We start from the raw sequence: 17,571 nt of genomic DNA, 5'->3' as shown, positions 1-17,571 counted from the left end.
GTCACGCTATGCGCTGAACTGATATAGACAGCTTACCAGTTGTTTGACGATTCAATCGGAAAGCCTGGGTAACAAGAGAGGTTCTTTCCAACTGGTATACAAACAGCGTTTGTTTAGATGTCAAAACGTAATGGACTGCCTTCAAAAGTTTTATTACTTCTTGCCAATGCACCAGGTCATTCACTACTAATGGAGATACCGCGAGCCTTAGAAGTAGAGGTGATTTTGCCTTGGCTTTTTAATAGGCCCGTCATGCCCCACTTGAAATTACCAAAAATCAATGTCTTTTGAAAAACCGATCAGACTTTTTGAACTAAACCTTTTGACGTATTAGGATATGATTCCTAACCAGCCGAAAAGGCTGAATCACGACCAGCTGCACAACGAACGTCCCTCCGATCTTACATACCTTCCAGCGGGCTCGACCATGGATGCAGCCAATTCGGGTTGGAAGCTCTGGATGACGGTTTGAGATCGAGGCAACCTTTTTATCCGGGGCTGTTGATCCCTGATCCGTCGCGGTAGCCTTGGAATTCCTTCTCGTTTCTTTCTCCGCACCACTGATGTTGGGGCGTTTGAACTGGGTCATGTCAGACCTGTGATATCGGTAGAAACTGATGATGGGAGTAGTGGATTCTGAGGTACCTGTTTACTCAGAGCACTCAGGATTTCCCGCAGACATTATTTGCGACACCTGATTGCTTCTGCATTGGATTAAAATGAATTAAACCATTAAAAGTGTTTCGAACATCACCACCCTCTCATACCCACTGTCTGGAAACTTTTAGTAAATTTACCAAAATATCCAGTTGTGATAAGTTTGATTTGTTAATTTTAAGGTATTAAATTATATTAAGAGTGAAAAGTGGTCATATCTCAATTTGAAAATGATATCCTACTAACTAATTGATTTTGACCATGATTTCGTGGCATCCTGGTGATTTTTGTGTCACTAGTTTCTTTGGGAATGAATGAATGCCCTACATTAGTTTTCAATTAAAGTACTTGTATAAGAACTACATGACTTGGTAGAAACGCCTTGACTTTGAAGAATTCATCTTACAACATGAATTTACCTAAAAATTTAAGGGGGATTTGTAACAGTAAGTCGCAGCCTCTGCTTATATACAATGATGTAGGAGAAGAAATCTTTCAGATTACGTTGTTGGGAGTATTAAATTGAAGAGATTTATAGATAAAATAATATATTTACATATAGATTAGGATAAATCACAAAGAAAGTATAGTTGAAAGTTTTATTGAACAAACCACACCATGTAACTTAACGAATAAAAAGGAAAAAATTTATATCACATTTTCATTTTACTGAAAGTATTCAGTATTAGTCTTCCAATATAAAATAAATTAACAAAAACGGACATTAGCCTAAAAAAATGGTATTTTACGCACTTATATATATACATATATATATATACTGAAAATATGAACACATTTTTTACTATGCGAGAAGTTTTTAAAATTTTTTAATCCATAATAATTCAAACTATTAATCTATTGTAATGGATACAGAGTGAAAAAGAAAAAAATAGTGCCTAAAATCCAACAATTTTTGATGCCACGTGGTTTTGGGGTACAATTTAGTTGATGGTAGTTCTGTTACTAACCAAAAATAAAGAAATACATTGTTAATTAAAATAGAAATTTTTTTCTCAAATTTAAAATCTAATTAGCCCAGCATACACATGAAATCAACCACCTTGTACTAGGTTAACCAACTCTGCTCAATCATATCTATGATCATCGAATCACTGAATCTCTAGTTAGGTACATAGTAAGTTTGGGCTGATAAAGCAAAAGCTTTAAATCTCGATGAAAATCATTTTAGTCACTCAAATTCAGAGAAAATTGAAACAGGCATATTTTATAGTTTTCAAATAAAACCCACCCCGACTACTGGCAATGGTACTGCTTTCGGAACTCGTTTATCAGCCAAATTACCTCTCTCCAATCGTTCCTCTTCTTATTTTAATAACATCACATTGACCCCATTCAAACACACCCGAACCCCAGGCCATTTTGACTTCTCATCTCAATAACACCCCAACTCAAATCCTGCAGAAGTTACAAGTCCTTTTACAAATCAATCAAAATCAATCCGGTTCTGCACAGGAAACAAGTATTATTTTAGGGCCTTCCAAAAAACTTAAACTAAAATAAAAATTTCTACCCAAGTCACAAGAACCTATCGAGTGGTGGTTTAATAATCATTAAAAGGGCAACTTGTTAAAGATTCATAATTCACCATAGCAGTGAAAGAACAGAGGAAATGATTCCATCCTTACTACAGCTCGGTTCAAGCCTTGGCCCCCTCGACAATTCACCTCCACTTTTATTGTTTGTAAGTCTTTGTGAACCTGATCAGTCCATCGGGTATGGTATTCATGATTCTCTTAGGTATCTGCTTGTCCTCGGATGATGTTTTCCATGAGAGCATTAAACTTAAAGTTAAAAAATGACACTGTTCTAATACACCATTTTTATTAAAAGAAACAAGCTCAAGAATATGGTCTCACTTTTCAGAAAACTTTGGAAAACTCTTGAGTGAAGAAGACTTTGAATGTTCTGAGAGTTGTCACTGGTGTAATGTTGGTGTGACTTCATATTCAAAAAAACTATTTTAACTCTATAGACACGAGATCATTTTTCCAAATCATAGGAAGAATCTAGATAGGAACTATCATAAACAGGAAATCATCATGCTGCCCAATATCCAAGTAACCATTAGAGCTTTAAGCTCCAATATCATAAAATCCAAACTAGTTTGGAAATGCCTGGACAAGTTAAATGGGGTAAGCAAGAAACATAAAGTTATCCTACAATGGATTTTAGAACACACCGGTGTGGAGGGAAACGAAATAGCTGACAGACTCGCTAAAGTAGGGCAGACAAACCCTTTATAGGACCTGAACCCCTCTGTGGTGTCAATAACAGAACAATAGATAAAGTATTTGTAAAGGTGAATAGAGGATGAAACCAATCTACAGGTACTGAGACAAAGAGAAGATTTGTTTAATGTATTATCCTAAATAAGAACTTACAAATACTAACAAGAGTCCTGTCGGGGCACTGTCGCCTAAATGGACACCTGAAGATGAAGTATGAGACACTACAGAATTATAGAGCACTACACCTGGGAGCGTATGAGATAGAAGATCTTTGGCAGCTACAGCACTGTCACATTCTGAACTTTCTAAGAGTAGTATAGTATATATTAGTATATCAGCTGTAAACACTGGGTTCCCCCATACAGCAGAAGATCTTTTAAGGTCACGGTGTACAAGGTTTGAATTTGAATTGAATAGATAATCGAGTACATTAACCAGCTCGAGAAAGTTAGCATAATTGAGACTTTGCACACTGGAAATTAATGTTGTGGTTTGGCACCCCTCATTTAATAAATGCAGCTTGATTGACGATAAAAGTAATGGAATGTAAAATATATAAATTAACAGAATATCAAATTCACTAGCTCTCAACTTTGATGATTCGGGTACATCGAACAGATTACGGGGAATTCCCAGAAATACAATGACGACACAGATAAACATGGGAGAACAATGAAGAGATAGAAATACATGAAAGAACAATATCGTGGAACCTGTGATAGTTTTAAAGTAATAGGCTTGATGATATTTGGATCAAGTAATTTTTACAATATTTAGCCTTGAAAAAAGCTGTATAATTATTTACGCACAATTTTTACTTATGAGTTGAATTATAAAAAAATCTCGCAATAGTTTACATACAGTGTTTCCCAAAAGTCACGGTTCCATAAGTGTCAATCGAATTTAGAAAATGTAACCAAAACTACATTTTTATATAGTTTAAAACTTTTTGTTAGGGAGAGATAACCCCATAATTTTCAAATTCAAAATAAATCTCGAAAACCCTAAATTTCAACACTTTCGACTTACTTGAAACTCGAAAAAGGTTGCAATTTCCAAATTATCGCCTCCTAAAAAAGGTTCCGGAGTGTATAAAAATTTTAGACCATCTAAAAATATAGTTTTCATGACCCCAATTTTTTTTTCTTCATTCATTTGAAACTTACTGTTGTTCAAAAACTTTTGGAAACCTTTTATTCCAAATTGTTAACACAGATAAAATTTGTAATAGATACGCAGTTACTTATAAATTTTTTTCTTTCCCTTTATACTTGTTTAAGCAAATACCCAGTGATATTTTTCGAATAACCCAAATTTTTTTCACACACAAAAAAACAATATTTACATGAAAAGCCAGAATGTTTCAATACAAAAGCTATTTAGACGAGGCTCTACTTTTCCTTAATACATTAGTAAAAAATTTATTTAAAACGATTTTTTTGATAGTATTTTAAACAACTGTTCGATAATAAACATCCCGTCTAAATGAACAATTAATAATAAAACTCAAATTTCCAATGAAACTGCGAGATCTGTTAAAAATTTTACCCAAAAAAAATGGTTATTTACTCTCTTGGCAGCTACATTGTTTTCTTGTCGGTGCTAAACAGCGCAGAGCGTGGCACAACAAACCACAGACATATTCTCTGAAAGTTTTGGTAGGTCGCAGCAACAACCATTGCTCCTGAAATCACCTGCAATAGAAATATTTTTCAATTAAAATAAATTTTTGTACAACTCAAAAATAAAACAAACCAGTGAAATAGCTTGTGTAACCCTAAAACATATATTATTGTAATTTGATTTGAAAGCTCGCCCAAAGATAAAAATGCAGTTCCAGGACCTAACGAATTACCAAATTAGCCCTAAAAAAGTTATAAAATACATCATAATGTATGATTATTGTAGGAAAAAGCCTCTCATTTGCAAACGACAAAACATCTATAAAATGGAAGAATTTAGGACAAAAGAAAATAGAAACAAATTTCGATGTAGACGTGACATAAGTTAATACTAGACATATGATTGACACAACCAACGCAGTAGTCACAAAGTTCTTTTTGAAGATTTATCGATGGATATTCAAACACATTAGCGCAGCATGCTTGGACAGTGACTTGATCCGGTCTAGCAATGTTTCTGAGTTCAGTCTATTGTTGTAATGGATTAACACTTCTTATCACAGGATGCAGATGCAATAAAGTCATTACATTTTTAATTGATACAGTTATTGAACACTTCGAATCATTACTACTACTAAAATTCAATTTTGGCCTTATATCAAACAATACAACGATGTATAAAACAAAATACAATTAATATTTTTAATTATCTTCTTCTCTAGAATCATTTATGTTTAATATGAATGTAGGATTGAGATTATTGCTCTACTCCATCTTACAGCCACGCACGAAACACGAGTTCTCTTCAGCAGCCTAAAGCCGACAATAACATTCGAGTCAGTAGGGAAGTAAAACATAGACGGTAAAGATCACGCAACTAAGATGGCATCCCGCGTGGTCAAGACGGCGTCCCGCTAATTTAGCCTTTAAACCACATACACGAATATTTTTAGTATCAACGTTAGTTCTCTTATTTACATTGTACATAAGTAGAGTGTTTGCATTGTTTAAATTCTGTAATAAAAGTGTTTTCTTTCCGGCGTTTTAAGAAGAAAAAAACCCTAGACAACCAAAAAATAACTACATGAACAAACTGAAAACTGAAGTAATAGAAAGGGATATAGAAAGAACAGTAACAACGAAGAGCAATAAAAAGCTAGAAATAGAGGATGTTGATGAGGAATAGAAACAAATAGAATCATTCACTGATAGAGACCATACAAGAATCTCTTGGTCAACACATATGGAACAGAGGTAACTCGAATGTTGAAGCCTTGATAAAGATCAAATAAAAGATCGAAACGTTGGCATTTTAAAAAACTCTTGGATAGTTTTATTTTGAGCCCTCAACCCGCAGTACCATTCGAAATTACATACTAGGAAGCATGATGTAAAGACTACAAGGTGTGTTTTTCCCGAGGGCTCATTTTCGAATCGTTCTGCGCATCTCTCAAGAGCCAATGAAAATCTTGGTCAACACATATGGCACAGAGGTAACTCGAATGTTGAAGCCTTGATAAAGATCAAATAAAAGATCGAAACGTTGGCATTTTAAAAAACTCTTGGATAGTTTTATTTTGAGCCCTCAACCCGCAGCACCATTCGAAATTACATACTAGGAAGCATGATGTAAAGACTACAAGGTGTGTTCTTCCCGAGGGCTCATTTTCGAATCGTTCTGCGCATCTCTCAAGAGCCAATGAAAATTCGCTCCCAAATTGGCACGTCGTTTTGCGAGCGAACTCTCATTGGCTGCTTCCCAGTTGGTGCGCTATAGCGCACTTTGTAGTCTTTACATCATTCTAGGAAGGACAATAATATGAACAATGTAATTATGATAATTTTTTGTATACACGTGACTTAGAGTTAAGTAATTTATCAATATATCACATAAATTCTGCCAAAGAAAAAAAAAAAGGATGAATTAATAATATGTTGCACGCCCAAGAAGTTTTATCACTCAAAAACACATTAGGGCGTATTCCTAATGAAACTATCAAATACCCATTGAGATATCTCATCCCATCTACTTTCAACTCATGCCAAAGCGTCACTAGAGTTTTTAGTGATGCGGTAAATGGAGTAATCCTTTCAATAATTACCCATAGGTGTTCTATGTGAAATATCGAAAGTTCGATGGGACCAAAACAACAAATAGAGTTGATTCTTCTTTGTTGATGATGGGGTAGATGGAATAATCCTTCTCATAATTTCCCGGACATGTTCTATGTGAAATATCAAGAGATCTAAGAGGCTAAAGCAACAAATAGACTTGATAATCCTTGAAAAAATCAATGTAAATCTGGATTATTGGAAAAGTGTGTTGAGCAGCTTCTGAATATAATGTAGAACATGTAAAACACTCATGTTGCCTCTGATGAATACCAAAGGAAACGTAATTCTATGCATTATCTCCCTGACTCAAACAAATTAATCCCCAGAAATTATTTCTAAAAAAATCATGTTCTGTTTTCTATATCACTAAATACAATTAAATGCAGATTTAATTCTCCTAAAAAATATGTAGATGAGAGATAATATTTTTGGTTTACCTGACTTCAGAATCGGTACTGCTCGAATATTCTTCTGGTTTTACAATTTGATAAGTTATAAAATATTCCGGATACGCCTGTTCGCCCCTGTATACAACATATTCTGGGAAATTTAAGCCCCCAGCCGACGGTCTTCCGGCAACAGAATGATGACCGGGTGGAGCGTGCGCCATTTTCATTGCGCTAAATTGAAGAAAAGATTTACCTAATGTTACTCGACATAACAGAAGATGTCTGAAAAAAAAATAAAGCGTCAATTTAAAAATTCCACTACAGAATTTTACCTCATAAAATTCGACACTAAATTTTATATCAAAATCTAGAATTGTAGAATGTTTATTATTAATACATGAGACATTTGTATCAAAATAGTATAAAACTTCAAAGAAAATATTGTTTAACTTATAACAAAATAAAGTCGAGATTCATAAATTGTTATTTCTAGTTACTTCAAGGTTTCGAGATGCCCTACTCACCTATGACAGCTGTAGCAACTCCTATCTTTATGCGTGGGACACCCTGTACCTCCACCTATCCCATAAACGTACTGATTACTTTTAGATGAATGTTCAGCGAAGTAAATTCCTGCCCCGAACATCCCTCCTATATAAGCGTGGCGCTCATCGAAACCTTTTTGTACAATGGCATTAATAAAAGGTGAGCCGTGGAATAGCATCCTCTCACAAGGTTGATTACTATTTTCTTCTGCTACTTCTTTCCTTCGATGAGTATAACGTTCCCAAAGTTTCTTGTTCTGTACTTTTTGTATCTACAAAACGTTCAATTTTATAAAATAGACCGCAAATCACAATATTTGATATGTCTAGTTACCCTAATAATATTGTATCTTGAAAAAATACCGCCAGCATGACCGTTGTCTCTGTGCTCTCGTATACTATTTTGCATTTCTTCTTCTACTGTAATAAATTCTTTGTCATCGGATAGGAGATCAACTAATAACGTTCCTGGATTAGATGGGGATGTCCATAGACCTCCACAACTGGCTACTAAACGTTCCATCCCTAAAAAAATTACTAATTAGCGGTGACAATAGAAAGTACCAAATGTTCCACTACAGTTTGAAAGATACCAGATGATTATCAATCATCTAATGCAACTCTCTAGTAAATCTGAAATAAGGTCTACAGGATAATAGCAGAACTAATTAACTGGTTTCATAGTCAGAGAAATAGAATATAGAATGTTTCTTCTTCTATTCTTTTCCTTATAATTTTTCGGGTACCAGATTGGGACTCCTTATCCTCTACCACCCAGTTTTCCTATGATCATATATCTATCCTCGATTTACCTACCTCCGTTGTTAAAACTGAAACAGCACATTATAGATACAATGTGGATAAGCTGAACAAAGTGACAGATTTTGATTTTAGAAGGAACAACCCAAAGTTTTGTTTACAATTTAGGGAAAGTAATTCACAAAAGGAGAATCAGAAACACAGTGGGGTTGACAATGAGTATGTAAAATCTCTGGAAGAAAACAGGATGGAATTATCAAGGGTCCAAATTTGGTACAAAAATAATCTAAAAATCTAATTATGTCTATTCTAAAGGCTATTTTAGAATTCCAATTATATAGATTAGTCAATATCCATTGATAAGACTCAATTAAAGATTTCATCTCAATATTTGTAATCGCTTTAGCACTTGGAGACAGTTAATTTGATGGGAAAAAGCCAGTCTCTAAGAACGTTGATTTTTTTCTCTGAATCATCCTCAGGTATTTTTTTTATCGTAAAACATGTATCTCACAAAATCCACCTGTATGGGGGTTGTTACAGAATAGTTATCGGCTTATGACATTTAGAAACAGTCTATTGGTTTTTTAAAATAGAAGACACACTCAAAACTTTTTGATTCTTTCCCTGAATAATCCTTAGTTTTTTATTTACTAAAAAACATTAGATTTCTCAGAATAAATCTGTGAGGGTTGTTCCAAAATATTTATCACAATTATTAGGGTAATCAGAAACAATCTAATTATTTAAAAAAATAGAAAGCATGCTCAAAGCTCATTAATTCTTTCTTTAACCTGTACAAGGGTCAAAATAATGATTGTGCTTGCGACATTAGGAAACACCTTATTAAATAAAAAAAATGAAAGTTTGCTCGAAGCTTATTTATTCTTTTCCTGAATAATCTTGGAGGTATATATATATATATATATATATATATATATATATATATATATATATATATATATATATATATATAAATATATATATATAGATATTTTTTTTTTTTCGATTAATAAATTTCTGAGGATTATTCAGGAGAAGAACCGATAAGCTCCAATTATGCATTCCATTTTTTTTATTAACTAAAGTATGTGTAAGTGCTAAAGCGGTTCCAAAAATTGAGACAAATTTTGTAATTAAATCTTATCAACTGATATTGGCTAATCAATATCAATGTAATTCTAATTTTTAGAATATTTTAGTAAAAAATTTTGTTCCATAAACCGGCTCCCACAGGAAGCTTCCGAAGGGATAGCAGTTGTAAATAGACTACTTCAAGATCAAAAAAATGAAAGAGTCGTTTGCAATCCAACTATCAAAAATAAGGTAGAGGCTATCAGAAAATTGACACACCACCAGGTCTTAATACATAAGTTCCAGCCAAAATTGTTCAGCTTTCTCACTGATCCAATAATTTTGAAATCGAAGAACTTCATTTGAAATCAAAATTGCCAAAGAATCATTTTTTTTCTATGTGGACCATTGCAGTAAAATTGTTATTTGGAGTTACCATTGGATTTACTGATTTTTGAAACAGGGTTACCAAAATTATTCAAAAAGTCAAGTTCATCAAAAAAATAAAGAAAATATTTTATGTTTGGCAAAGTAGCGTACTAAAAAACAATGCCACAAGTGCAAGGTCATATTTCAAGTACCTAGGACAGTCCAACTTAAGTGTAAAACAAATTTAAATGCGGTTCCTAGGGTTGAGTACAAAATTTAAAACAAATTTCATCATGAGGTCCATTCCCCCTTTTTGAACTATGAAGAATGTTTAGTTACAGGCTTATGAACCACCCTATGGCCTTAATTGTTAATATAGAAGTAGTATTTTATGAATCGAAGAAATTGGCAGCATGACAAAAAATATAGCGGCTTATTTATATTTATAACTTTTTTTTCTCACCCTTTCTCTCCTTATCTCATGTGCTATAGACCAATTAGCATCGATTGAAACCTTATTCAGATATGAATTTACAATTACATGACTAACCTCTAATAAGCTTGTGTCTAAAACCATAGGCCGATATTCCAATCTGCTTCAAATCGTCATGCGACATCTCCGCTAATATATCCAAAGTAATTTGCTCCCTTTCGAAAATATCCAATAAATGTTCTAAATTTAAGCTCGATAAGAAATTGGCAACAGAACAAATCGCACCGTCGTCTCCCTCATTGCCTTCAAGTTTTCCAGAAGAACATCCATCTGCGGCAGCCATAGACACACTGGTTCTACTACCTATTGGAACAAGAAGTTGTACCGCCGCTCCCGATGGCATTATTACTGTTTCTACATTAGTGGATGGAAGAGGTGGACTAGGAGTATGAGATAGAGCTATTGATGGTGGTCTAGAAGGAGGAGCCGATGTTGTCGGCACACCTTGCTGGGATGCCATCGCGTCTTGTAAAAGACACCTCACATCGTCGGCAGAAGATAAATCTACGGAAGCTTGACCTTCTTGGTTCTTGAGAAATGGATCTGCCCCGTGTGCCAACTATGTAAATAAAAAAATAAATAAATACAATAAAATGTATACTAAAAGTATTTTTTTTTAACTTTTCAACTTGTTCTACCAATATTTATAATTATTCTTCCTGGTCCTTCGAGCCGGAACACTCAAAGGAAAAGGTGGTATAATTAAGAGATGTGTAGAGATGGTAATTTAGTGTGTTCAGTATGAATGTCAGCAATCACTGCATGCAAAATATCTTTTTTACTGAACTAAAATGTTCTTTAATTTCTCATTCATGTTTCTAGATAAAATACAAAAATCTTCTGTACTCACTAGTAATGCACAAAGTTGAGTTCGTCCTTTTTGTGCAGCCTCATGCAACGGTGTAAAACCCCATTTATCTGTTGCATTTACAACAGTATTATACTTGATCAATAATGCTGCTATGTCTAAATGTCCATAGCTGGAAGCATTATGAAGAGGAATAAGGCCACCTTTGTCTTGAGCATTTACATCTGCTCCATTTTCTAAGAGAAATTCTGCTACTTCTACATTATTATAACCAGCTGAAAATAAAAATAATTCATTACGTTATTTAGGTTCGATACTTTATAAAGATCATATTAAAAAGAAGCCAACTAATTCACCCATTGAATCGTAGAGAGTCCATGTTGAAAAAATATTATTGGGATGTTAGGAAAGGTTTCCAAGATATGAAAATAAGGATACTATTTGTATATATAAATTTAGTATTTACCTGCTAAATGTAACGGAGTCGAATTTCTGCCTTGTGCATCTCTGCAATTTATATTATCAGGGGTCACCAGTCTTTGAACTCTCGCTAAATTACCCTTTTTGGCAGCATCCAAAAGCGCAGCGTTGCCTTTCAGCAAATCGGCTACATCTTGATCGTTTTCTCTTACTAAATCTAACGGTGTGGCACCGTCTCGATTTTTCTTGCTAGGATCCGCTCCGTGCTGTTTAGATGTATTATTATTGAGAAGAAGTAATGGTTCAGTGTCGTAAAAATCAAATTTTATAAACAAAGTTAACAAAAGTAAGTGAAAAAAAAATGTTTAAAGTAAGTTGAAAATTAAATCATTATAGGGATATTCCAGGGAGACCCATTAGTTCAACATGTATTTCTGCTTTTTTCCATTTTATTTCCATATTTGCTCCAATTTCTTCTATATTTTCATCCCCATTTTTCTCTATCCCAAGAAATGTACTTCTCACTCCTGTTTAAGGCATTTATATTCTTGTGTTTTCACCTACTACTTGACTTCTTGATTCTCTTCTCTCACCTTCTCATTTTGTTTAATGCTTATTTTAATTTTATTTTCATTTGTTAATATTTTCTCCATAAAATTGGAACAAATCTCGTATTCCCTATATTCTTTCCACCTCTCCAGTTTCAATTCTATCATTTTTGCTTTTCATGTAGTTTTCCACCAATGGCTTACTCAGTCTTTCCACTAGCACCCACTACAAGCTTACTTTTCAGATATATTTATCTTCTTAAATGTGATTGGGTCCGTCTCTGTTGTTTATGGGTTTAATATTAATAATAATAATTTGGTAAAAAAATTTTAAACCAGAATATAAACATGGAATTTAATTTTTTTTTAATCAAGTCTGTATTATATTATAACAGATCACTTTTATTAATAAATTCTTTTTACATTTCAATCAAGTTTTCTTAATATGTTCATGCACAAATTATTCTCTACCTATTTGCAGTCTTTCCAAGACGGAAATCTCAAGATTAAATTGTAAAATGATTGTTTTAAGGAATACTCACTTTTAATAAAAGTTTTACTATTTCATATTTGCCTTTAGCTGCTGCTTCATGAAGAGGAGTAAATTTCCATAAATCGGCTACATTTACACTAGCTCCATGTTTAACTAGCAGCTCAGTCACTTCGTAATGTCCGTAGGAACAAGCGTTGTGCAAAGGAACTAAGCCACTGAAAGGAAAAACAGAAATTACTATAACGAAAACTAAGTTTGGAATATCAAATTAAGTAAATAATTACAATACAAATGCTTATTACTGTAATTTCTGGAACTGTTGGTGATATTCCTACAGAGCACACTCTTTACACTACCACTACACTCCTTACAGTTACACTACCTGATCCTTTAAGCATTCTATAACCTGATATCCAGCTCAAAGTACTCGATGAGGCGGCAGGTGCTAACCAACCCACCTTATAAAAACCCAACCATTACGAGTTCTCAACAAATTCACTGAACTAGAAACACAAATTCACACTTTCTTCCTTTGCAATTATTCTGTATTTCAAATGCATTTCCTTTTATTTCTTTCAAATCCTTTATTTCTGCTTGGACATGGACATTTATACCAATATTGACCTCTCCAGTTACCCTAGCTGGGAGAAGGTTAGGACAGATTCACAGTTGAGAGACTATTTTAAGCAGAATACTACTGATGGTTTACCATTGGTTTTGGACCATCTTTGCAAGCAGACAGAGCAGAATTTGCTCCACCATAGCACAAGTAATCTTCTTGAAGATCTTCATTTATCAAAACTTTGCCAAATAACTCATCTAGTTTGTTTCTGCATAGCAAATTTGCTGATCTCTAAAACTTTAAATTAGGCAATAAAATATTTTGATATAACTTACCCTTTATCTTTGGCGTGTACATCTGCTCCTTGTTGTAACAAAAATTCGACAACTGAGACTCTATTGTAACCAGATGCAAAATGTAAGGGCGTTGAATGTCTACCATCCAAATCTCTACAATTTACTATGTGTGGATACGATCCCAACAGTCTTTGAACTTGATCCAAATCTCCAGATTTAGCGGCTTCTAGAATTTGACATTCAACATCGGCACTGCCAGTGGGAGGATCTATTCCAAAATAAAATACACTATCCACTTCAGCACAATTAAAATATTCTAATTGAAATTAGTAGATTACCTTGAAGAATTTTCAAAACGTTTTCGCTGGCAACTTGGGCAGCAGTATAACCTTGAAGAGAAACGGTTGTAATATCAACACTGTAACTCAAGAGAATTCTACAGGCTTGTACATTGTCGTCACGGGCGCATCGATGAAGAGCTGTTTGGCCAAGTCCATCAAGTGCATTCACTTTGGCACCATGTCTCAGTAAAACATCCATAAGATCATAATGGGAATTATCGGCAGCTATATGAAGAGGAGTTAGGAAGTCTTTGTTTTTTTCGTTAAGTGGAGCTCCTTTCCTAAAATACGAAAAAAAACCATACATATTATATAAAATTATGAATTTCAATGTAATGTAAATATATACCTGATGAGTGTTTCTAATATTTGTTTTCGTTTTGGATAAATCGAGCTGACGGCTGCATGTAAGGCTGTGTCACCAGTATAAGGGTGTTTAAAACTTAATATATCTGGAATTAAATATTTCTTCAGTTTTGTTGTATCTGCCTGACGTGCAGCATCAAGAAGAAGATGACCTTTATATTCATCTGAAAAAATACATATCATTATGTACGGAACTTCCAGTGAATTCATTTACTTGATATTTTAAGAGATATATTATTTCTTTGTACATGCAAATTCAACATTTATTCTCCTTATCAGAGGTGTTCATCTACAGTTCTTCTTCCAATTCCAGAATTCTAATGCACTTTAGTATCTGTGCCGGCATCAAGGACGTAAATTTTCTCTTCTACAAGGTTTCTTCTTTAGGCTTGCAATAGTTAATCATTTAGTTTCTTCTCACAGAATCTATATTTTCGGTGTCTTCTAAACCTAAACTCAGCAGAAGTTTCCTAAGACAGTAGTCCCTTTTTAGAAAATACTTTTTGGATCTAGTCATATTATGAAATACCTTGACACTAACACAAGTTGGAAGACTGAAACAAGAGATAAACGAGAAAACTGAAGCAGCTGGAAAATTATTCAATGTAATTGAGACACAAAAAGGAAATACAAAACAAATAAAAACAGAAATATGTAAAAAGTAGTCAGACCCATATTGACATACAGATCAGATATGAATACTCATACAGAAACAAAAAAGCAAAAAAAAGTACAGAAATGAGATTTCTAAGAAAAATAGGGAATTAATCAAGATACGACAAAATAAGAAATAACATAAGAAAAAATTTGAGGTTAAAACCGATTCTAAACAAAATCCAGAAAGGACAATTAAGATGTTTTTACCATGTTATGAGAATGGGAGAAGAATAATTAATATAGAATATATATGAACCGAAAACATATAATAAAAAGAAAGAAAAACAGAGGTGCTTGGCAGAAGAAAATCGAGAAATAAGATGGCAGGAACTAAAAAAAAGACCCAGGATAAGAAAGAATGGAAACTGCTTGTGGAAGAAAGAGCCTATGTAATGACTAAACTCCAGCAAACTTTAGACCTGAAAAGGTAAAGAGGATTAAGTAAAGTAAGTTAGTAGTATTATGAAACTTTTTGGATTAATCCAGCACGACAAGTCATCAACAGAGTTTCTCCTTCCCAAACTCTTTCTGAAGGAACATTTTCTGTTACCACAGGAGGACTTTGTGTTTCTTTACTGGTGAGTGTAATGGCTTAGGTTCCTCCATGACATGGAATCACTCTAAAGAGACTCTCTCGTCCATTTTATAATTTTTTTTCAACACTGCCATGTCAGCTTTGAGTCAGAGCATGGGAGCTTAATGCTTCACTAGCTCCCTAATTAACAGAATGAAACAATACTTCACATTTCTTCTAGTTTACAATAATTTCTATTAAAGTATATTTATTATTATTAAGCACTTATTCATAAAAACCTCTAAAAATATTTTCCCAAAAAGACTTAGAAATTGTAGTAAAAATTTACTGAATTACTTACAGGCAAGTTTTTCTTGTAGTTCTCTTGTAGGAGCAACATCTATGGCTGATTTGGAATGACAATTGAGTTGATGTGGATCAGCGCCTTCGGCTAATAATAACGAACAAACTTCTAATCTTGATTTTGATGCTGCTTCATGTAGTGGTGTAAACGCCCAAAGATCATTTGCATTCACATTTGCTCCATGTTTGATCAACATTTCAGTAACTTCAAAGTGACCATATGAACACGCATTATGTAAAGGAACCAAACCTCTGAAATAATATGATAAAAATATGGAAGTTTATATTAGTTTTTGTTATATAACATTAAAGTTAATTCTCACCCTTTATCTTTAGCATGGACATCAGCTCCATTTTGAAGTAATAGCTGCACTACTCTATTTCTATTATAACCAGCAGCTAAATGAAGAGGGGTTGATCTTCTTCCATCACTTGCATGGCAATTGACATTTAATGGATTAAGTAGAGATAAAAGTCGATCTTCTGCTCCAGATCTGGCAGCTTCCAAAAGTTCATCTTTTCGATATTCGCCGGTCAGTACCGGCCGAGTTGAAACATCTGCTACTTCTAAAGGGGTTTTACCTTCTGTGTTACGAATATTAACATCAGCACCATGTTGAAGAAGAGCTGATGACAATATAGGTTTTAGATGACACACTTTACTATAACATTTTATACATTAATCTTTTTCTATAGCAATTTGAAAAATATACAGATTGTCTTATATTAGGATGAAAAAAAAGAAGTAATATTAGGCAAAAGAAACATTTAATCCATCAAATACTGTAAAATGAATTGCAAGATTATTGAGTTGTAAAAGGTAAAAAGTATTTTTGATTGAGGTTCCAAAAATGAATAATAAACTAGATTATAAATATTATATAAGTATGTTTGTATTTATTAAAAAAAAAATAATAATTCCTCACCTATGCAAACATCCACTTTTCCTTTAATGGCCGCTTCATGTAGTGGGGTGTAATTCCAGTTGTCTCTAGTATTTGGATTAGCACCTGCTTCTAATAATAATCTAACAACATCAGCATGACCAAAAGAACATGCATTATGAAGTGGATGCAATCCACCATCATCCCTTGCCTGAATAGAAGCTCCAGCAGATAAAAGAAATTCTACAACTTCTCTCCTACCATAACCTGAGTGTACAAAAATTGATATTTGCATGGAAAGTATACATGTTTCATTATTAGAAATATTAATAAAAATCATTTAGATTAAAGCCTTGTTTAATAGTATATCAATTTTATGGGTTGCAGTTAATTTTTCTGATAACTGTTATCAGAATTATATGGATTTAAGAAGTTTAATATCCAAATTAAATAAAACACTACTAATAAGAGCATTTTATTAAGCATATTTTTCAATCATACTAATATAGTACACTACGTTTGTAGTGTGCAATTAACAGACTAGGAAAGTGTTGAATGTATGTAATATCAATATAACTTTATAATAGTCAATAAGGTGCGGAAACAAATTTTTTTCAAGTGTTTAACTTACCAGCAGCAAAGTGTAGAGGGGTAGATTTCCTTCCAGCAGTATCTCTAGCATTTACAGTAATCGGGGTGACTAATTTTCTTACCCTGGAAATATCTCCAACTTTACAGGCTTCAAATAGATCCCTTAAAGGGTCACTGGCACTTGGAAGCGAATCCATTGAATTTTTCAAAACATCTCGTCTACTTGCCATTCCAAAAAATAAACAATTATCACAACTTAGCCATCATTGTTATTCATCGTATTATTTTATAAACATTTAAATTAGAAAGTTGCACATTATGCCTTATAATTAATCGATTTTATTGAGTCATAATACTACACTTTTGCAGCTTTGTTGTGTAAATTCAGGAGGGGATATTGGGATTATGATGTTATGACGTTACGTTTCTTGCGACACAACACAATTGTTGAAATGT

General features: G+C 33.5%; 1 protein-coding gene across 2 annotated transcripts; it reads right to left on the bottom strand.

The window, feature by feature from the left end:
• Positions 1 to 1,242: 1,242 nt before the first annotated feature.
• LOC130897209 (poly [ADP-ribose] polymerase tankyrase) lies at positions 1,243 to 17,564 on the bottom strand. Of its 2 annotated transcripts, XM_057805950.1 has the most exons (15): positions 17,156 to 17,564; positions 16,567 to 16,791; positions 15,964 to 16,267; positions 15,639 to 15,892; positions 14,090 to 14,270; positions 13,738 to 14,021; positions 13,439 to 13,667; positions 12,591 to 12,756; positions 11,547 to 11,766; positions 11,123 to 11,355; positions 10,330 to 10,831; positions 7,912 to 8,102; positions 7,557 to 7,849; positions 7,081 to 7,314; positions 1,243 to 4,600 (listed from the first exon to the last, which is right to left on the bottom strand). In XM_057805950.1, the coding sequence occupies exons 1-15, from the start codon at positions 17,343 to 17,345 to the stop codon at positions 4,597 to 4,599; spliced, it is 3,510 nt and encodes a 1,169-aa protein (XP_057661933.1). In that variant the 5' UTR covers positions 17,346 to 17,564; the 3' UTR covers positions 1,243 to 4,596. The 2 variants fall into 2 exon arrangements, with proteins under 2 accessions (XP_057661933.1, XP_057661934.1); XM_057805951.1 differs by lacking the exon at positions 1,243 to 4,600 and having other exon boundaries at positions 7,077 to 7,314; positions 17,156 to 17,511.
• Between the last annotated feature and the right edge of the window lie 7 nt (positions 17,565 to 17,571).

The sequence above is a fragment of the Diorhabda carinulata genome, chromosome 8, assembly GCF_026250575.1.
Source record: "Diorhabda carinulata isolate Delta chromosome 8, icDioCari1.1, whole genome shotgun sequence".
Taxonomy (NCBI): Eukaryota; Metazoa; Arthropoda; class Insecta; order Coleoptera; family Chrysomelidae; genus Diorhabda; species Diorhabda carinulata.
The sequence above is the reverse complement of the archived record's forward strand: the minus strand, read 5'-3'. Positions and strand labels throughout refer to the sequence as shown.